The 21,802-nt window shown below is 41.6% G+C and overlaps 2 protein-coding genes across 3 annotated transcripts in view; one reads left to right on the top strand and one right to left on the bottom strand.

Annotated features, from left to right (window-relative positions):
• TOPBP1 (DNA topoisomerase II binding protein 1) overlaps nt 1-11,714 on the bottom strand; it is a 67,083-nt gene extending 55,369 nt beyond the window's left edge. The window contains exons 1-3 of one of the 2 annotated variants that reach the window (XM_053929662.2): nt 11,578-11,709; nt 2,280-2,446; nt 1,725-1,827 (exon numbers count right to left, since the gene is read on the bottom strand). The gene's annotated coding sequence lies outside the window, so the exon portion shown is untranslated. Of the gene's footprint in view, nt 1-1,724; nt 1,828-2,279; nt 2,447-11,577 lie in introns of both variants that reach the window. The other variant, XM_053929663.1, reaches the window with a different exon arrangement.
• A 59-nt stretch (nt 11,715-11,773) lies between these two features.
• Nucleotides 11,774-21,802, top strand: part of LOC112309651 (inhibitor of carbonic anhydrase) — a 39,527-nt gene continuing 29,498 nt past the window's right edge. The window contains exons 1-3 of the mRNA XM_024565888.4: nt 11,774-11,923; nt 13,587-13,759; nt 21,109-21,217. Of these exons, the coding sequence (XP_024421656.2) occupies nt 11,881-11,923; nt 13,587-13,759; nt 21,109-21,217 (325 nt within the window). The 5' untranslated portion in view covers nt 11,774-11,880. The remainder of the gene's footprint in view (nt 11,924-13,586; nt 13,760-21,108; nt 21,218-21,802) is intronic.

The raw sequence follows: 21,802 nt of genomic DNA, 5'->3' as shown, positions 1-21,802 counted from the left end.
CTGGGGCTGCGTGGAGGCCTCCTGAAGAGAGTCGTAGATGCTGCTAATGAAGACGAGAAGGAAAAATGAAATCAGCCCTTTAGCTTTTAGCCAGCTGGATTTGAATAGCAGGGGAGTCAACCTTGCATTTAGAATAGGGGAGCAGGTGACAAGTTCTCCCATCTGTGCCTCCACATAGGCAGAGAGGGTCTGTATCTGTCCCTGAAGTACTAATCTTGGGCATTAGCTAGAGCAGTGCTTCTCCATCTAGTGTAGTACCTGGACCAGATGCCTCAGCTTCACCTAGGAATTTGCTGGAAATGAAAATTTGGGGGCCTGACCTGAGGCCTGCAGAGTTAGGAACTCTGGGGGTGGGTCCCAGCGTTCTGTGTTTTCACAAGTCCTCCAAGTGATTGTGATGCCCGCTAAAATTTGCTTGAACAGCAGAGTGTTAGGAAAGTGGTTATGTGGGTTGTGGTTAGTGAAGATTCTGGTGAAAATGGGTAATAGGTGTGATGGCCCCCTGGTAGCTGCCTCAGAAGAAAGAGTTCAGGGATTCACTTTCTGCCCACCTCCCTGGTATTCAACAGCACCTCTCTATTCCTTTGACATGTCTTCACCCAGAGCCAGACACCCCAGACCCTGCCTGGAGTGGGATTAAAGGGGACTTCATCTATTTGTAGAATGAAAAAAACACAGGAAACGAATGACAAAACAGTTATTTTAAAATATAGATGGTGGGAACATGAATATTTCTTGTTAATTTGCTACATAGATAAGATTTCTCAAAATTGAAAAATTAAAAAAATAGATTTTAAGTATTTTATATTTGTTTTCCAGTGCTATAAATGAATACATGTATAAAAAAAAGGGATTACACTTTAAAATGAGGTTAGTAATCTTTATTGCTGCAAAAAGAGTTTGCAGTGGCAAAACATTTGTTTAAACTGTTGTCTTCAGAGACCTGAAAGATAAAACATAGACCTACTGAGTCTGCTGAGGTGAAGGGAAGAGGAGGTAGAATAGAATGTTAGCAGCACGTGTTGGTCCTGGCTGCATTTCATTAGTTATTATAAGAAAGAGACAACAGGCTCAGGGAGGAATGGCTTGTTTGCAAGCAACAATAAAAAGGAATTTAGAAACCTAAAAATGTGAGGTTTTGCAAGGTTGGAAAAGCTGCATGTAGGCCCTAAAAACAAGACATACACTAAAGAAATTTTGAGCAACAAATGGCCACTACAACCCATCCATGTGGAAAAGATCGAGTTGAGAGTATGGAGCTCCCAATCAACCTGGGTAAGCACCATCAAATGAAAGAGAGAGAGGTATGGGGCCAAGGAGAGCAATAGGGCTTGAAACGTACTTAGGTCAAGAGAGAATTGCAGTGTGGCTGCTGTTGCAGGGAAACAGCTCTACCAGGGCTTCCTCCTGGCAACTCTCCACATATCCACAGGGACAGAGGGTGCAATGGCAGCATATTTGAGTCTTGGCCTAACACCTTGTGATCCTGCTAGAACCCGAGAGGATGGGAGGCCTCTATGGAGCTGCAAGCTAGGAGGCCACCTCCCACTTGTCTTCCTGAGTCTCCTAGGAGGCTGTCCTCAGATAGTTTCTCCTGGCCTCCCTGATTCTGATGAGGTATGGGCTTTCTACACCACTGCCCTCAGAATAGACCTGCAGAATACTAAACCACTGAACTGCTGTCTGTATTTGGCTCCTTGGCGAAGGGGTTTCCCGCAACTCACGTTGTAGCCTTTTGTATTTCAGTGTCATTTTCTTCAGTGTGGTGTGCAGGTCAAGGAATCAGGGAGCTGGCACTTTTGGTGGTGGCTTCTTCCTCTTCATTCTCTATGGAAGTAATAAACAATGTATAATAAATCTAAAATCGTCTCATGTGTTTTCACTAGCCTAATCAGGCCCCACCCTCAACCTTATATGTGTGAGGTTGACAACTACTACATGAAACTGAACAGAAGCAATTAGATTTGAAGGTTATTGAAGTTTTGAGATAATTGCTTTGTGAAGAAAACCAGAAACATGGAGTACTTACACTGATACAATCTTCAAGCTTGCATAGTAGGAAGAGGGAAAAAGGCAGGCCCCAAGGAGCACAAACTCCTCAATACCATGCAGATGTGGCTGGAAAGAATAACAGGAAAAGAAGACCCTCCCAGAATGAGGTGCCAGGGACCTTGGAGAGAAATGAGCAAAGGAGCTACTTTCAGAGAGTGAATCTCAATCTAATCAGGCAGAGGAACCACCCAATCCCTGCCCAGTAGGACCTCAAAATTGAAGCTGACCAGCAACAGCTATGGGTTTTCACTCCTCTTTCTAAAAGGCAGTTTTATTGTAGTTATGTTGCTCCTGTTCACCATCGTATATCAGGTATGCAATTGCAGGGGTGGGGGGTAGGGATGGCAGCAACTTGAGTTTTTCGTCCATATGTCACTGGACCATAAGGTGAATTCTGGTAGAGACCATGTAGAAGAACATTAGTATCCTACACATTCCTCAACATTAACAGCTTTTTAAAAAAAATTCTTACCCAAGGATATGTTTAGAGAGGAAAGGAAAGAGAGAGAGAGAGAGAGAGAGAGAGAGGCATCGAAGTGAGAGAAAAACATTGATTGGTTGCCACCTTGTAAGCGCCCTGACCAGGGATTGAACCCACAATATTTTTCCGTATGGGATGACACTCCAAACAGCTGAGCCACCTGCCAGGACTCAACACTAACCACTCAAACACATCAGGAAACTTCCAACTGCTGGCATCTGTGTTTCCTAGCATGAATGCATTCTCTGACACCAGGAGTCTGCTTTGCCACCTGCACAGTAGACCAAAGAGTTATGACTAAGGAAAAAACTCTTGTTTGCATGCCCCTTGGATGGGATATTCTGTTGTGGCTTTCAAGGTGTCCCTAGTAGAATTAAGTTCCAGTCTCTACAGTGGTAACTGACTTGTTAGTATAACCTTTGGATGCCTTCTTTCCCCTGCCTTGCTTCCCCATTCTCTTACTTGTGTTTACTTACTAAATAAAACACTGGAAAAGTCTTCTCTAAAATCTGTTTTCTGGGGGAACTCAAACTAAGACAAAAGACCCAAGACGCGTGCCTCCCTTTCACAGTGTGTGTTGTTTCTGGGAAGAATTTGCCCAGCTAGGGTTTTAGTAGCCAGCCTCTTGGCACCTAGGTGGGGTCGTGGGACTGACTTATGGCCAGTAGGATATAGGTAGAAGTAATGGTTATCACTTGCAGGCCTGGTCCATGAAAACCTCTTCTACTGCCTTCCACAGTCTTCCATATTCCGGATGTTAACCCATAGGACAATCTTGGAATCCACATGTTAAAAACAGCAGAGTCTCCCTCAACTTGGATCTCTGAATGAGTGACCAGAGCTATGAAGGTGAACTTCTTACCCCTGCCTCTCCAACAAATTATCACCACTGCTGCCAGAGGTCACCTTATAAATTGTTAAACCATTGAGATGTGCAGCTTCATTGGTTATGGCAATTAGTAGCAACCTAATAAATCCTGAACTTTATATCCATAAAGGACCTTAGAAAGGGGAAGGGTGAAACTACTCCAGAGACAGATGCCAGAGGCCACAGGGGGAAGACCATGGACTGAGGAAGCAGGCTGCCTACTTTGAATGCTGACTCTCACACATACTAGTTGTCTGACATTGACCAAGTTATTTAACCACTGTTTCACTTTCTTCCTGTATGAAATGGGAATGACAGTAGCACCTACTTCATGAAGTAACTATAAATTAATACTTGAAAAGCACTTAGCTTAGTGCCTCATACACATTTAATGATAAATTTACAAATTCTTACTAATTTTGCAAAGGCCATTCTTGCCATGAAGTCTTTAAATTATTTCCTACGCCACAATCTTCTAACCTGCTTGCTACTGTGACAGGTTGTGCCAAAGCAACAGAGATGGCTTTAGCACTTGGACGTCCTTCCTTTGCAATATGACTTCGCCCTTGTACACAGAAAGTTTTCAGAGTTTGCTCCATTCTGGGGTCACGGCGCATCTTGGCCCTTTTGGAATGCGAGCTGTGTTAGCTTTAGATAGATGATTAACTTCAGGAGGCATGTTCACCTCTTGGTCCTGTTTGATTTTTGTCCACAGATCTGCAGAGCAGATTGCTCAACCCACATTTGAGACAATCATTTATGTGCCTTTATTCATTTATTTGATATTTTTTGAGCCTCATATTATACCAGACCCTATTTTCCAACCTAGGATTCGCATATTGAACAAGAAAAATGTGTTCTCTGCCGTGACAGACCCTATTTCCTCTCAAGGGTATGAATAAATGAATTGAGAGCTAGAGCAGTTTTAAAGGAGCACAATAGCCTATAAAATTTATTCACTCAGAAATAGCATACTAGAATCTTAAAAAATAAATATTAAAATTAGTACCTAATATAGTCCTCACCTATGCTTCTGTCGTGATGCTGTAGCATGTGCAGGAACCGTGCCCTTGTCAAGCACAGCAAGAAGATGTGGATAAGGCACCAGAAAACATTTATTTATGAGCACTATTGGCTAGAGGTGCCAAGTTTCTGGAAAAGCAAAGGTAACACAGAGAGGTGAGATGACATTCTGCAACCACATCCCCCTGTGGAAATCTGCTACTTCTGGGCCCAAGACAAGAGGTATCTGGCTTTGCCTAAGCAGAGGGCCACTGCTAGCCAAGCTGATGGCAGTCTCAGGGCTGGAAAAACAGAAGTAGAGGCAAGATTACAATCACAAGGGAGGTGTAGAGAATGAAGCCTGACCGATGACCAGTTTTCCCTTAAGATATTTGGCACAATTCGAAGATCCATGGGATGAGAGGCAAAAAGAAAAAAAACAACAACAAACTACATCTTAGAGAGATCCCAATAAATACACTAGGTGTATGAGTTTCCTATGGCTGCGTTAACGATTACCACAAAGTTAGTGCCTTAAAACAATACAATGTATTGTTTCACTGTTCTGTAGGTCAGCAGTCTGAAAGGAGTCTCACTGGGAAAAACTGAAGGTGTCATCAGAGCTGTACCCCTTTCTGAAGGCTTCACAGGAGAACCCATTTCCTAGCCTTTGCCAGTATTAGAGCTGCTCCCATTATGTAGCTCACGGCCTCACACCCTTCCAGCTTCAAAGCCAGAAATGGCAGAGTCTTTCTTACATCTCATCACTCAGACAATAACCCTTCTGCTTCCCTCTTCCGCATATAAAAGACCCTTGTGATAACATTGGCCCACTCAGACAATCCAGGATCAAATAAAGCAACTTTATTTCCATCTGCAACTTAAGCCCTTCTTGCCACATAACATATTCACAGTTGGTGGGGTTAGGACATTGACATCTTTGGGGGACCTTATTCTGCATACCATACCAGGCTTCCAGTAGGAAGGCATGGAAACATACCAAAACTGCAACTTAGCCTTCACGCAGCGCGGCTGATTGGACCGAAGCGATCCATCCCCAGTCTACCTTTTTAGCAGAATAAAATGATGAATGCACTTTGGAAATGATGGTAGATCATCTGGAGTCTCTAAAAAAACTTTATACACAACATCCAAATACTTATTCAAGCAAAAATTAAAAGATGTGCCAAGAGAACTACATGTCCAAGAACTAATAGAAAAACACATAATATAAATAGATCCACCAATAATCCAGATATTACAGTCAGCAGACAGACAAGGACCTTTAAAAATTATGACTAATGGAACAAGAAAATAGAGTTAAATGTGATGAAATAGAAGAAAACATGGTGAAAATAATGGAAAAGATGAAGAATGTCATTGGAGAATTGGACTCTCTGAAGAAGGAATTAAATGAAAGTTCTAGAGGTGAAAAAGGCAATAATTCTACTACGGATGCAAGAACAAGTGTCTTTGGGCTTTCTGTCTGTCTGATTGCGGCACCGAGAGTGAATGAGGAATGCAGGGATTGCAAAACCATGAAAAAAGAATTTTTGCAACTCAGAAATAACCTTGTTAGTAGTTACTCCACAAAAGAATCTAAAACGTGCATTTGCATGAAAAAGAAATAATTAATGTTAATTTTTAATAAATGGATTTAATAGCACAAAGATGCACAGAAGAAAGGACCAGCAAACTGGAAGACAGGTCAGTAAAAAAATCCAAACTAAAGCACAGTGAGAAAAAGATAAAGAGTGGAAATACCAAAAAAAAAAAAAAAAAAGAGCATGATACATGCTTATTTTAAAAAGATTACGATACAAACACAGTCACAGAAGTAGCGTCAACAGAGAATAGGCAGGAGGAATATTTAAGGAAACAATGGCTGAGAATTTTCCAAAAAGTGATGAAAAACAGCCCATATATTACCCATATGTTCACATCTAGGGTAAAATCACACTGAGGCATGCCATGGTCAAACCAAGGAGATAAAGAAGGTAAGGAGAATATTTAAAACCAGCCAGAGGAAAAATATACAGTACTTTCAAAGGAGTGACAGCTAACTTCTCAACAAAAATTATGACAAAACAATAAAGTGACATTATTAAAGTTATAGAAGAAAATAACTAAAAGAATGGAATATTACACTCAGTGGGGGGGAAACCCTACAAAATTGTTAGTTAAAAACATTTAAAACCCTGAGAAATCTCTTTGCCAGAAGATTTGTCCTAAAGAAAGAATTCTTCAGACAGAATAAAAATGACCCCATTTGGATAGAAATTGAGAAAGGAGTGAAGAGCAATGAAAAGAGTAAATATGTGGTGAAATATAAATAAATATTGGTTAAATAATATTTTATGACATTCTAAACTGTAAATGTAATGAAAAGTGCATAACAATAATACTACTGACCAAAGAGAGTAAATGAACCTAAAATGATATGAAGTCTCTAGCATCAGCAAGGAAGTTGTAGAAATGATGATGTTCCTAATATGTGAGTCAAGGATGTGTGTTATAATCTGTTGAGTACTCACTAAAAAAATAGGGGAAGAATATATAACTAACAGGTGAATAGAGAGGAAACAGTGGACTAAGTAAAAAAAAATAAAGTAATCTAAAATATGATGGGAGGAAAGGGAACGAAAAACAGGTTAAGCAAATAGAAAACAAATAGTAATGTAGTAGATAACACCAAATATAACAGTAATTACATTAAATGTTAACAAATTACTTATGCCAATTAAAAGTCTAAGATTGTCAGATGGAATTTAAAAATACATGCTGCTTATAAAACACCCACTTTAAATATAAGGACACAGAAACACTGAATACAAAGGAATTTTAAAAAGTGTACCATGCATACATAGCCAAAAGAAAGCTGGTGTAAGTATCCCAATAGTAGACAAGACTTTAAAGCAAGAAACATTATTAGAGATGAAAAGAGGCATTTTATAATGATCATAATGATAAAAGAAATAACCCACCAGTAAGGTATCACAATCCCAAATATGTATGCACTCAGAAATGTAGTTTTAAAATATATAAAGCAAAAGTTGATGGAATTAAAATAAGACATAGACAAATTCCAATCATACTGGGGAACTTAACACACCTCTCTTGAGTGCTAACAGAAAAATAGGAAAAAAGAAATCAGTATAAAATATCAACTCACTATATTGTACACCTGAAACTAATATTTGTATCTCAACTATGATTCAGTTGAAAAAGGAAATTTGCCCTGGCTGGGTAGCTCAGTTGGTTAGAGCATTGTCCTGACATGCCAAGGTTGTGGGTTCAGTCTCCAGTCAGGGCACGTACAAGAAGCAACCAATGAATACAGAAAAAAATGGAACAACAAATCAACATTCCTCTCTCTCTTTCCCTCTTCTCTCTCTCTCTAAAAATCAATACATAAAATTTAAAAAGATAAAAGAAATCAAAGATAGAACTCAATAATACAATTTTCAAATATGGTTATATATATACAGATGTACAGATATGTTTATTATGTATTTTAAGTATGATATATTGTATAGATAAGTATTTTATATATTATATATGTGTATATAATACATATTACATATAATAACAAATATAAGAAATATATAAATAGTATTTTTATATAGTATCAATATATATAAATCTGTCATAAAAAAGATGGAACAGGTGCAAAAAATCCTAAACAAAATATCAAAAATCCAAGCTCAGCAATATATAAAAAGCATTATACATAACAACCAAGTGGGGTTTATTCCAGAAATGTAATAGTAGTTTAATATTTAAAAATCAATTAGAGTAGTTCACCACAGTAACATAAAAAGGAGGAGTATGATTATCTCAATAGGTAAAAAAATATACTTGGTAAAATTCAACATTCATTCATGATTTAAAAAAACAACAACCTAAGAAAGAAGAGAACTTCCTTAATCTGGTAAATAATACCTAAAACAAAACAAAACTAAATGCCAGCAAACATTTTACCTAATGGTGAATTATTGGAAGCTTTATTCCTCTATCACCACTTTTACGCAGTAACGTAATGGAGGTTCTAGTCAGTGCAGTAAATCAAGAGAAAGAAATAAAATGACAAGGAATGGAAAAGAAGAAACAACATGTACATTATTCACAAAGACATAAGTATGTACACAAAGAATCCAAAAGAAGCTGTTATATTTAATAAGATAATTTATCAAGGTCACTGGATTCAAGATCAATATACAAAAACCAATTGTCTTTCCATATACCAGCAACAAACAAAAGGAAAATGAATTAAAATCATTATGTCCTTTATAATAGCACCCAAACCAGTGGATATCTAGGAAGGAATGTAGTAAGGATGTGCAAGGCCTAAACACTACAAAATGTTATCAAGAGAAAACCTAGTAAAGAAGACCTGAATCATCGGAGGGTATATCATAGTTATGAATTGCAAGTCTTAATATTGGCAAGATGTCAATATTGGCAAAATTCCTCCAAACTGATTTCCATGCCTGTGTAGTTCCAATCAAATCTCTGCAGACCATGTCAGTTCTAAAATTTACATGGGACTGCAAAGCCAGAGCAACAAATAAAATCCAAGTTCATCCTGCAGAAGAACAAACCGGAGGGCTTTATACTATGAGATGTCAAGACTCGTTTTTTTTATTATTTTCATTTTTAAAATTTTTTTAATAATATATTTTATTGATTATGCTATTAGTTGTCCCATTTCCCCCCCTCTATTCCCCTCCGCCCTGCACACCCCCTCCCACCCACATTCCCCCCCTTTAGTTCATGTCCATGGGTCATACAGATAAGTTCTTTGGCTTCTACATTTCCTACACTATTCTTAACCTCCCCCTGTCTATTTTCTACCTACCATTTATGCTACTTATTCTCTGTACCTTTCCCCCCTCTCTCCCCTCCCACTCCCCTGCTGATAACCCTCCATGTGATCTCCATTTCTGTGATTCTTTCCTGTTCTAGTTGTTTGCTTTTGTTTTTGTTTTAGGTGTGGTTGTTAATAACTCTGAGTTTGCTGTCATTTTTACTGTTCATATTTTTTATCTTCTTTTTCTTAGATAAATCCCTTCAACATTTCATATAATAAGGGCTTGGTGATGATGAACTCCTTGAACTTGACCTTATCTAAGAAGCACTTTATCTGCCCTTTCATTCTAAATGAAAGCTTTGCTGGATAGAGCAATCTTGGATGTAGGTCCTTGCCTTTCATGACTTGGAATACTTCTTTCCTGCCCCTTCTTGCCTGCAAAATTTCTTTTAAGAAAGCAGCTGACAGTCCTATGGGAACTCCTTTGTAGGTAACTGTCCCCTTGTCTCTTGTGGCCTTTAAGATTCTCTCTTTATCTTTAATCTTGGCTAATGTAATTATGATGTGTCTTGGTGTGTTCCTCCTTGGGTCCAGCTTCTTTGGGACTCTCTGAGCTTCCTGGACTTCCTGGAAGTCTATTTCCTTTGCCAGATTGGGAAAGTTCTCCTTCATTATTTGTTCAAATACGTTTTCAATTTTTTGTTCTTCCTCTTCTCCTTCTGGTACCCCTATGATGAGGATGTTGGAATGTTTAAAGATGTCCTAGAGGTTCCTAAGCCTCTCCTCATTTTTTTGAATTCTTGTTTCTTCATTCTTTTCTGGTTGGATGTTTCTTTCTTCCTTCTGGTCCACACCGTTGATCTGAGTTCCAGTTTCCTTCCCATCACTATTGGTTCCCTGTACATTTTCCTTTGTTTCTCTTGGCATAGCCTTCATTTTATCATCTAATTTGTGACCAAATTCAACCAATTCTGTGAGCTTCCTGATTACCAGTGTTTTGAACTGTGCATCCGATAGGTTGGCTATCTCTTCCTCGCTTAGTTGTATTTTTTTCTGGATCTTTGAGCTGTTCTTTCATTTGGGCCATTTTTTTTTTTTGTCTTGGGGTGCCTGAGCCACGAAAGGTTAAATGCCTAAGGCAGGTTCTGCTGAAAGGACCAATACGCCCCACTGTCTCCGAACGTGCAGGTAAAAATGCTGGAAGAACTTGTCCCCGTGTAAAACGTCTAACCGCATCCACACAACTGCGGCTCCTCGGAAAAAAGCGTGTTCTCGGTGGAAGGGATCACTGCTCTTTTCTTTCCAAGTTGTCCACCTGCCGCATTCCTTCCCTCCAGGCGTCAGCGTGCGATGACGTCATAAGACTCGTTTTAAAGACACAGAGATTGAGACAGTGAGACATTAAGGGGAAGGATTGATATACAGATCAGCAGAACATAATGGAGAGTCCAGAAACACCTATAAAGTTATCTGATCTTTGACAACGTTTATAATAAAGTGCAGTGAGAAAAGAATTATCTTTCTAGAAAATGGTGCTGGTCAATTGGGCATTCACATGGAAGGAAAAAGTGAATTCAGGCTCCTGTCTTACAATTCTCACAAACACCAATTCCAAAAATATTTAGGCAGCGCGGCTTGGCCTTGTCTTCTGTGACATTATACTAGCCCACCTAGTCCTTCAGCTTATAACTATAGTTACATAACACAAGTTAGAAGTTTATAATTCATTCGTTAAACCCCAGACCTAAAGAGTGAACGCTTGGGGCAGAAAATTTCATGGTAGGAAAAGTCATTTATCTGTGATGGCTTCCAGTCATGATGGAGGCGTAGGTAAGCTCAGCTCGCCTCCTCGCACAAACACAGCAAAAATTACAACTAAACTACAAAACCACTATCACCCAGAATCGTCGGAAAATCGAGCTGTATGGAAGTGCAACAACCAAGAAATAAAAATAAGTCACATTTGTGGAGACGGGTAGGAGGGGCAGAGCCGCGAGGAGACAGATGGGGATCCCATGCCGGGGACTTCTTGATGAGTGTCTCACCAAGGGGAGGACTCGTGTCCTTTCTTTGTGACGATGTTCAGCAGGGATTACTGGTCTAGACACTGACCAGAAATACGCTAGCCATTTCCAACTCATGACAGATGGGGATTCCTGAAAATTGTGTTCAAGGCGTTGTGTATACCTACCTGTGCAGACACTTCCCTGGGGGAAGGGTCCTCCATTTTCACCGTGCGAACTGCTCCCCACTCCCCAGGAGTATACGTGCAAAATAGGAAGCCCCAGAGGTCGGGGAACGTTTGGGACCGGGGCGGATTGCTCTGGTGCAGTCCCGCGGGCTCCAGGGTTGCTTTGGGCTTACCTCCCAGGTGCGGACCCCTCGCCCCAGAGGTCCAGCCTCGTGGCGCCCGCGCTGGGCAGACGCGGCGGCCCGGGGGCGGGCGGGCGAGTGGGAGACAACTTGCCACCCTCCAGGCCCGCGGCGGGCCCGGGCTGCTGGCGATCTGCCCTGGGGAATAATGGAGGTGTGGCGACTGCGATCCGCCCGAAAGGACGAACCCTGCGGAAAAGGCGGATCCGCCCCTATCCGCAGCCCCGGGAGCGCAAGTAAATCTCGCCAACGCTGAGTAGGGGCCGGGTCGGTGTGTTTCTCTTGCAGAGGAGAATGAAGCTTGCCATCTGCACCCTGCTGTGCGCGGGGGCCCTGGGTGAGTGGCACACTGGGAGCGGGGGTGGGGGCCGGCCCTCCAGGCCTGGGACTGGGTGCTGCTGGCGGAGGGTCAGCTCTGGCGGGACACTGCACTGCCTGGGTCTAAGGAGCCCCGTAGCAGCCTAGCGCCTGCCTGACTCCCAAATACCTTATGCCCACGGATGCACCCGGACACCTGACCAACTTTGGTCCTAGCAGAAACCCTTTCGCCTCGTTAGGGCTGGGGGTTCACAAACCAGGACCAGCCGTCAAATCCTGCCTGCCGTCTGATGTTGTTGTACAGCTAGGAATGTTTGAATGGTTGAAAGAAAACCAAAAGAATGGTTTTGACATACGGAAGTGATATGAAATTCAGATTTCAGTGTCCGTAAATAAAATTTTATTGGAACACAATCATGCTCATTCAGGTAAGTGTTGTCCGTGGTTGCTTTCAGGCTTCAAGGGCAGAGTGAAGTCGTTGCCACAGAGACTGTGTGGCCTAAAGTATTTACTTAGCCCATTACGGAAAAAGTTCATGACCACTGACCTGGAGGCTGTTGATCCCCTTTACAGCGAAGGAAACTGGGACAGAGGAGAAGGAATTTTCCCAGGGCTCACTGGCTCTTACTGAGAGGGATGAAGAGGGTGGAGCACCTGTCAGCTGTGCCTGACTTGTCAGCTGTCCAACCAGAAGGATCTTTCCTGCTCTGAACCGTACACCACCTCCCATCCCTCCCACACATAGGGAGGTAGAGGACCTAGGGGGAAAACAGCCACCCTAGAGTGGGGTCCACCTGCTACTCAGTGCTGTGTGACTCTAGGCTGTCCCTTGACCTCTCTGAGCTGTTTTCCTCATTAGTTCAGTAGGAATTGCTTTTTCACAATACATACACAGCTGCTGTGAAAGTGAAACGAGATAATGCATCCAATGGCAGAACTCTAGACACAAGCGAGTTATCCAACTGGTAAAAATCCTGCACATAAATGTAGGGGTCGCCACACTGCGCTGTGAGGTGGGCAGGGCTCTTAGCTGGGTAACTGTACGAAGGTAATGGTGCAAAGTCAACAAGCTCAGGCATATGCAGAACCCTCCCTGGCTCAACAATTGATGGTTCAGTCCAGCCCTGGGTCGGTCAGGTGTCAAGCTGTCTTAAATCATTTCTGGAGTGGGGTATCTTACTTGGGGGGAGGGGTAATCTGGGTGGGGCAGAGGAACGGGAAGGCAGGAAAGACAAAGAGTGCTACGGTGGGCCCTCCCCAGCCCAGTACTGCCACATAGGTCTCACAGTGAGCTCATCTGAGGCTGGGGATGGGGGGAAAGGTCGCTGTGGTCCAGCTATCTGTGGCCACAGGGAAATCCAGAGTGCACCCCTCCTTGGTCTGTCCCAAACCCTTCCCAAACAGGGCTTGTGTTGTTTGTTGTTCCTCCATCTTCTCCCCTGGCAATGGCATGGGCTGACCCAAAGTGTATTTTTCCAATCGGTTCTGGGTTTACAGACCAGAGGCAAGAGTTGCCTCCCCTTCTCTTGTCCCCACCTCAGAATGCAGTGGGATCTGTACCTTCATTGTTCATGGACAGGAGAGGGGGCAGGACAGGACAGGGGGGATGTACCTTCAAGTCCCTTCCGAGGGTGCTGCTGTCTCCCCCACTGTAACAGGGACCTCTGGCCTTTCTCTCCTAGGGCTGTGTCTGGCTGTCCCCAGGGAAACTGTGAGATGGTGCACCATCTCCAGTCATGAGGCCAGTAAGTGCTCCGATTTCCGTGATAGTATGCAGAAACTCCACCCTGAAACTGGTCCTCTTGTCGGCTGTGTGAAGAAAACCTCCCACACTGAGTGCATCAAGGCCATCGCAGTAAGTCACCGCTGCCTAAAGGAGAGTGGAAGACAGTCCCTACTTTCCCTTGTTCCTGTGCGTCTTGAATCTGTACTCACACATAGGAGGCTGATGTGTGGGGCAGTCAACCCCCACTGTTAATAAAATCCCTTCAGAAATGGACATAGGAGCAGCCATCTTTAACGAGTCTTAGAGGAGAATCCAACGTGCTCTGAAAGGGGACTATTTTGAGGCACTTTTTTCTCTGAATTCAGGGGAAAAACAAGAATGTTTGCTATCAAAATGATCATATAACATAATTTGGAAGTTCTTGATGCACCATGGGAAGTAGATGAATGATGCTCACAGGGAGGAGGAATACAGGGTCAGGGTGGCAGGTGACAGCTGAACCCTTTGTTTTCTGGTTTTCCAGAACCCTCTTCACTCCTTCAGCGTTGTTCCTGCCCTTTTGAACCTGTGTCAGGCGCTGTGCTGGGCATTGGGGCTGCAGTGGAGAATTTGAACACACATGGTCCTGCCCTGGCCGGGTGGCTCAGTTGGTTGGAGCATTGTCCTGAGCCCCACAAAGCTGAGGGTTTGATTCCCGGAAAGGGCACATACCTAGGTTATGGGTTTGATCCCCGGTGTGGGTGTGTACAGGAGGCAACCAATGGATGTTTCTCTCTCACATCGATGTCTCTCTCTCTTCCTCTCTCCTCCAAATCAATAAAAAATAAACCCAACCATATCCATAGGTGAGGATTAAGCACACATGGTACTTACTCTTGATGAACTTACAGTCTAGTCAGGAGAGAAGAAAAACATGCAAAGAAGCAGACATGTAATTTCAAATTGTGTGATGCACAATGAAGGGGAAAAGTAGAATACTCCGACAGAGCACTGGGCGTCAGGGACATCTCCCTGCGAGGGAACAATGAAGCTGAGACCCCAGGGAGGAGCACGGGCAGGCCAAGGGCCAGGGCCCCATACTCCAGGCATTGAACAACAGCGTGTGCAAAGGGCCTGAGACAGGGGAGAGCTGGGCTTGTTTGAGTTGCTGTAGGAAAGCCAGGGTGGCAGTGCAAAGCAAGGAGGACACTGGAAGGAGCCATAATGTGGGAGAAGTAGACTCAGCCAGATGGAGTTTAACTCAAGGAATCAGCAATTTGGTACAAACAACTCATGTGTTCTGTTTGTTATTGTTTTTTGAATTGGACCTCAGGTACCATCATGGCTTAATTATAGCCCTTGAATTATGACCTAAGTTCAGCTTTGGTCTATGCATGCCCTTTTTTATTTTTAAATATGTTAATAATATAAAATAATACTATGCATGAACCACCAGAAGTTCTTCATTACCGCCAACAGCTTACGTCTATAGGGCTACTCTGCGGCAGCACTGGATTCTGTGGGAATGGCGCCACTTGGGGTGGTGTAACCGCTGGGCCTACTCACAAGGGCCTATGTGTTTCCCCTGCCTGAGCAAACAGAATCCTAAGAGTTTTTTGCCTCTTATTTTAGTGTTAAGACTTACATAGGTATGTGTGAATGAATGACAGTTTTGCTTCTTAAAAAATTTTATAAATGTGACATTACTATATGTTGTCTTCTGACACTTGCTTTTTTCTCCCCAGTATTATGCTAAGTATAAGCCATGTTGTTGAATGTGGCTATTGTTCATTCATTTTCAGAGCTCTACAATAGTCCATTATGTTAGTATACCACAGTTTATTTGTCTTTTCTGGTCATTAGGCATTTGGACTATTTCCAGGATTTTTGTTATTTTAATGAGTGCTTGAGGAATATTCTGACACAAATCTCCTGGGACACAAGTATTAGAAGTTTCTCTTGCACACATTTGTGAAGCAGAATTGCTGAGCCATGGGATATAGGTATTAGACTTTTAAGACAATGCCAAATGTATTTGATTTTTAAGCAAACCCAATGTGGTTATTTTGATTTCCACTCCCGCCAGCAGTGTATGAGAGAACAATCCATATCACTGCTGGTGAAATGATATTTTATCATTATGAAATAATCTCAATCTCTGGCAGTGCTTTTTGACTAAATTCTGATACACATATACCACATCAGCTTTCTTTGGTTACTACCCTCTATACTTTTTTTCCGTTCCTTTATTTTCAACTTCCTGTGTGCTTATGCTTCGGTTGTGTCTTTTGAAAACTGTATATTGCTGGATTTTGTTTATTAATGCAATCTAACAACCTTTGTTTTCTGTGGTAGTTTAGACCATTAATAATTGTTATTGATTGACCTGAGGTGCTAAACACACAATACAGTGTATAGATGATGTGTTGTGGAATTATGCACCTGAAACCTGTATAATTTTGTTAACCAGTGTCAACCCCAATGAATTCAATAAGAGGGAAAATTATTATTGATAAATTTGTACTTACTTCAGGCATATTTATATACGTGTGTGTTTATGCATGTGTGTCTGTGTATGTATTATATGTGTGTGTGTTTACATATATCCAAAAACTTAGAAAGAGGGAGAGAGAGACAGAGAGAGAGAATATTTGGATTAACTTACATTTTTGCCATTTAACCTATTCACAATTCTTTCCCTTATTTCAGACCATCCTTCTGGAAATGTTTCCTTTCTGAAAGATGTTTTTTTGATGATCCTTTAGACGGAATCTCTTGATGTTAATCTCTGTCAATTGCTTGCTTGTTTGTTTTCTCTGTAAATGCTTTAATCTCCCCTTTATTCTTGAGTGGTAATTTTGCTGAATGTATAATTCGAGTTTGACATTTTCACTGTGTTTAAAAATATTATTCCAGTACCTCCTGACTTCCATTGTAGTCATCGAGAAGTGTAGTTTATCCTGTCATTTCTCAGTCGCCTTCTCTCTGGAGAATTTTGAGATTTCATTGTCTTGGTCTACGACGTCCCACGGATTCACACTGATACTTCCAGGTGTGGAAATCTTTACTTATCCTGCTCAGGGTACAGTCAATCTGTGGAACCATGTTTTTCATCAGTTCTGGAAAACTTGTAGCCATTGTCTTTTTAAAAACTGCCTTTGCCCTGGCCAGTGTGGCTCAGTGGATTGAGTACCGCCCTGCAAACCAAAGGGTTGCCAGTTCAATTCCTAGTCAGGGCACATGACTGGGTTGCAGGCCAGGTCTCCCGTAGGGGGATGTGCGAGAGGCAACCACACATTGATATTTCTCTTCCTCTCTTTCTCCCTCCCTTTTCCTCTGTTTAAAATAAATAAATAAAAATCTTAAAAAAAAACAACCCTGCCTTTGTGTTGGTCTCTCCATTTTTTCTTGTAAAATCTAGATTCCGAGATGACATGTTTGGCCTTCTTTAATCTAGCCCCCATGTGTTTTAATCACTAAAAAATACTTTCTATCACCTGCACCTCCTTTTGGCAGCATCCAGGATACATTCTCCAGGTATGTTTTCCACTTCACTAATTCACACTTTATTTATTTATGAAGCTGTTTATATTTCTTTTTTTTCTTATTTTTCAAGCTTTTAATTAAAATATTTTTTTATCCCAACCAACCACCCTCACCCCTTTGGCAGCCATCAGTTTCTTCTCTCTATTTATGGGTCTACATGTTTTCTTGTTTATTAATTTATTTAGTCTTTTTAGACTCCACATAGAAGTGAGATCAGATGGTATTTGTCTCTGTCTGACTTATTTCATATAGCATAGGATCCTCTAGGTCTGTTTGTATTGTTGTGAACGGCAAGATTTCATTCTTTTTATTGCTAAATAGTATTCTATTATGTATAGGTTTTATATATACTACATATTTATCCATTTATCTATGGATGGATATCTAGCTTGCTTCCATATCTTGGTTATTACTAGTAATGCTGCAGTGAACATAGGGATGCATATATCTTTTCAAATCAGTGTTTTGTTTTCTTTGAATAAATACCCAGAAGTGGAGCTGATGGATTATACGGCAAGTCTATTTTTAATTTTTCGAGGCGTCTCCATACTGTTTCCCATAATGTCTATACTGAGGCGCAATCCCACTAACAGCATGTGAGGGTCCCCTTTTCTTCTCATCTTCACCAGCACTTGTTATTTGTTGATTTATTGATAACTGTTTCGATGGGTGATATCTCATTGTGATTCTAAGTTGCATTTCCCTGGTGATTAGTGATGTTGAGTGTCTTTTTACATGTGTATTGGCCATCTGTACATTCTCTTGGGACAAGTGTATATTCAGGTCCCCTGACCATTTTTAAATTGGATTGTTTGTTTTTTGGGTGTTAAGTTGTATGAGTTATTTATATAGTTTGGCTATTAACCCCTTATTGGATGTATATGTTGAATGTCTTCTCCCATTGAGTAAGTTGTCTTTTTGTTTTGTTGATGATTTCCTTTGCTGTGCAAAAACTTGTGAGCGTGATGTAGCCCCATTTGTTTTCGCCTTTTGTTTCCCTTGCTTGAGGAGATACATCCTTGGGGACACACACTTCACCCCAGAACACAAAAAGATATTGCAAAGAGCGATGCCAAATAGTTTACTGCCTTTGTTTTCTCCTAGGAGTTTTATAGTTTCAGGTCTAACATTTAAGTCTTTAATCCATTTATAGCTTATTTTTGTATATAGAAGTAGTCCATTTGAATCTTTTTGTGTTTATCTGTCCAGATTTGCCAACACTGCTTATTGAAGAGACTGTCTTTTCCCACTTAAGTATATTCTTAACTTTTTTTTGTCATAGATTAATTGACCATATAAGTGAGGATTTATTTCTGGGCTTTTTATTCTATTCCATGGATCTATTTATCTGTTTTTATGGCAGTACTATACTGTTTTGATTATTGTAGTTTTGTAGTATAGTTTAATATCAGGGAGTGTGATACCTCCCAATTTGCTCTTTCTCAAGATTTTTTTGTTATTAAGTGGTTATTCAGGGTCTTTTGTGGTTCCATACAAATTTCAGGATTAGTTCTAATTCTGAGAAGAATGCCACTGTTATTTTAATAGGGATTGCACTAAATCTGTATATTACTTTAGGTGGTAAGGATATTTTAACAATACTAATTCTTCCTATTCATGAGCAAGGTATATACTTCCATTTACTTTTATCTTGTTCAATTTCATTCTTCAATCTTTTATAATTTTCAGAATATAAGTCTTTCACCTCTTTAGTTAAATTTATTCCTAGGTATTTTATACTTTTTGATGAATTGTAAATGGGACTGTTTTCTTGATTTCTTCCCCTGATCATTATTGGTGTACAGAAATGCAACAGATTTCTGTATATTGATTCTGTATCCTGTAACTCTGCTGAAGTCATTTATTAGTTCTAATAGTTTTTTAGACTTTAAACATGTTTGATCAACTGTTGCCCATTCATTCACATTTTGACTTCAACAGTTACATTTTGGGATCTAGAAGTGTCAGTTAATTTTTTCTTTCTTTTTAGACCTGGTAATTTTCTATTCTAGGCTTATCCTTGGATTATAGCCTTCACTTTGTACATAAAACTAAATACCACATAGGAACCTCTTCTCCATTGCATCTGATGGTTCCAACCCCCACAACCCTTGAAGGCCCAAGTCTGTTCATACACACGCATTATGCCTTTACCTCACTCTGGGTTTGGTTATCTGCACCTGGGAGGTCATGGTTGATTTTAATCCTCCCTCTCCCTGCTGCTTCAGGTTCCTCTCAGAGTCCCTGCTGCTCTAGTGTACCCCTGAATAAGGCATTGGCTCCTTGGTTCCTGGGTCCCCGAGGCTCCAGTGATTCCTGCCTGGGATCCTGGCGTCTTGTCCAAGAAAGACCCAACCTCACTGCCCTGGGGAAAATCTCTTGTTTATTTCCTTATTTATCTTTATTCTACAGTGTGTGGGGTTGGTGTGGAGAGTCTCTGGGGGTTTCATCTACTTTTTGTGATTCCAAGAAAGCATCAAAATTGTTTCATATCTGATGACTTGTGGGTTGAAAGGGTCATTCACTAATGTGAATATACATAATGGCACTGAGATATACACTTAAAAATGGTTCAGTGGTAAATTTTCCGTTATGTATTTTGTCACAATAAAACAATAACCAAACAACCCCCCCAATATTAAGAAGAAAAATCTCAGCTAGACAAATATATAGTTTGACTTACACTATTATTTTAATTCACTGAAAAATTCTATGGTCTGTCTTAGCGCTTGTCTGTAACATGACACAAATTGTGGAGCTATAGCTTCTGCCTTGTACTGTGATCAATAAAAACTGTTCACAGACAACTGGCAGGGGCTTCTAGAAAGATCATTTTGACTAAATATGATTGAAGCAAGAAAAAAGCAATACAATTTGTTATTAAGTGTCTATATAAAAATAGTGCTCCTCTCACTTTAAAAGAAAATAAATTGTAGACCTAATGGAAAGGCATAGATAATATTTCAAGTGAAATATTAGTTTCAGGTTGAGATTTAGTAGAAGGAGAAACTAAAAAAAAATTAAACAAAACCCCCAGTAAGTAACGGCATAACAGAAGTAATAAACCTATACTGCTTGCATTCAAATCTCAGCTCCGTGACTTACTAGCATTGTGGCCTGAGGAAGTGACTTAAACTTTCTGTGTCTCTATTTTTTAATGTGTAAAACGCAGCTGACTGGACAGTAGTGATCTGTCTGAGCAGACGAGTAAATGAACAATGAGCAATAATGGAAGTAATGGAAGTAATGATCATTTAGCACATCGTTCAGAGTAAGGCAAGAGGTTAAAACCCAGAGAAACGCTGAATCCATGAATGAAAGACTCCTGCAGTTACATGGACCCAGGACAGAAGGTACACTACTGAACACTGAATCAGAGTGGAGAAGACAATCATCAAATCCCCACTGGCTCAGAACGAGGGCTTCACAGTGACTTCTGAGAAGGTCTCAGCAGAAGAACCAATATAAAGAGGTCACCAGACCAAAGCACCAGGTGCTCAATGTAAACATGTGTAAAAGCATGGCCAGGCAGGCAGGCCCGAGTCATTGGCTGCAGCCTCCTTCAGAGCCTGCAGTGCATGGGCTGTGCACCCTGGCTGGTGAGGGGAGGGCAGCTTTCTCCCACCAGGCCTGCTGGGTGAAGCCTCTGTAACTCAAGTTGTTTCCAAAAGATCACACATGGTTTTCTGGGCCAAGGGCCAGACTTCTCACCAGGGAAAAGAAAAATAATCCCTTCCTTCCTCTATGTGGGAGGAATAGGAATATGGTGGCCCAATTCCCTCACCAGGGTGCTGGAGTCAAATGAAGCTTGAGTTAGTGTGTGATGCGGCCAAGCTGACAGTTTTTCCAGCCCCAGATCCAAGAAGCCCCGCCAGTCGCCCTCACCCACCTGAGTGTAGGCGGGCTTTCCTAGAAGGGAGGGCTTCACTGGTGTCTGGTCTGTTTCCTTTCAGGCAAAGGAAGCAGATGCTATAACACTGGATGCAGGTTGGGTGTTTGAGGCGGGCCTGGCTCCCTACAATCTGAAACCTGTAGTGGCAGAGTTCTATGGCTCAGAAGCCGGTAAGTTTTCTCTGGGAGCCCCAGAGACAGTTTGTAGCCACTGCTCTCCCCTGAGAGATGCTTGTTCTCTCCTGGCAGAGTCTTGTCTTGTTTAGGACGGTGATGGAAGAGTGAGTGGGCAATGAGGGGCCCTACTGGCCACCACAGGCACAGCTCGAGGCCTCTGTGCCTTTGGGTTGGTTGAGGGCTGGTGCAGCTGACACCAACTTCCTGGGCCAGGAAATGTGCTCCCTGGAGAAACAGAGCAGACTGGGTACAGCCTGACCTGAGCCATTAGGGTTTAGAGCTGTATAGAGAAGACCCCAAGAACCACGGGTGCCTCAGGCAGAGCAGAGACCATACTGGAGCACATACGCAGAGTCCCAACGGCCTTGTGACTTTTCTGAGGGTAACCTCACTATCCCTGTGCCTGTGTCAGGGGACAGGAAATAATTGGACTCAGGAACATGGCCTCCGTGCCACAACTCCAGTCTCCTGGTAGGCTTGGGTTGGTACGTGTAGGCAGACAACCCACAGGGCCAGGGTAGGAAAAATCATTTGGGCCCCCCCGTGCACGGGGCGTCTTGCCTGTTTGCCTGGAGGGTT

Source organism: Desmodus rotundus, chromosome 8 (assembly GCF_022682495.2).
Source record: "Desmodus rotundus isolate HL8 chromosome 8, HLdesRot8A.1, whole genome shotgun sequence".
Taxonomy (NCBI): Eukaryota; Metazoa; Chordata; class Mammalia; order Chiroptera; family Phyllostomidae; genus Desmodus; species Desmodus rotundus.
This window is presented reverse-complemented; position numbering and strand designations above follow the sequence as displayed.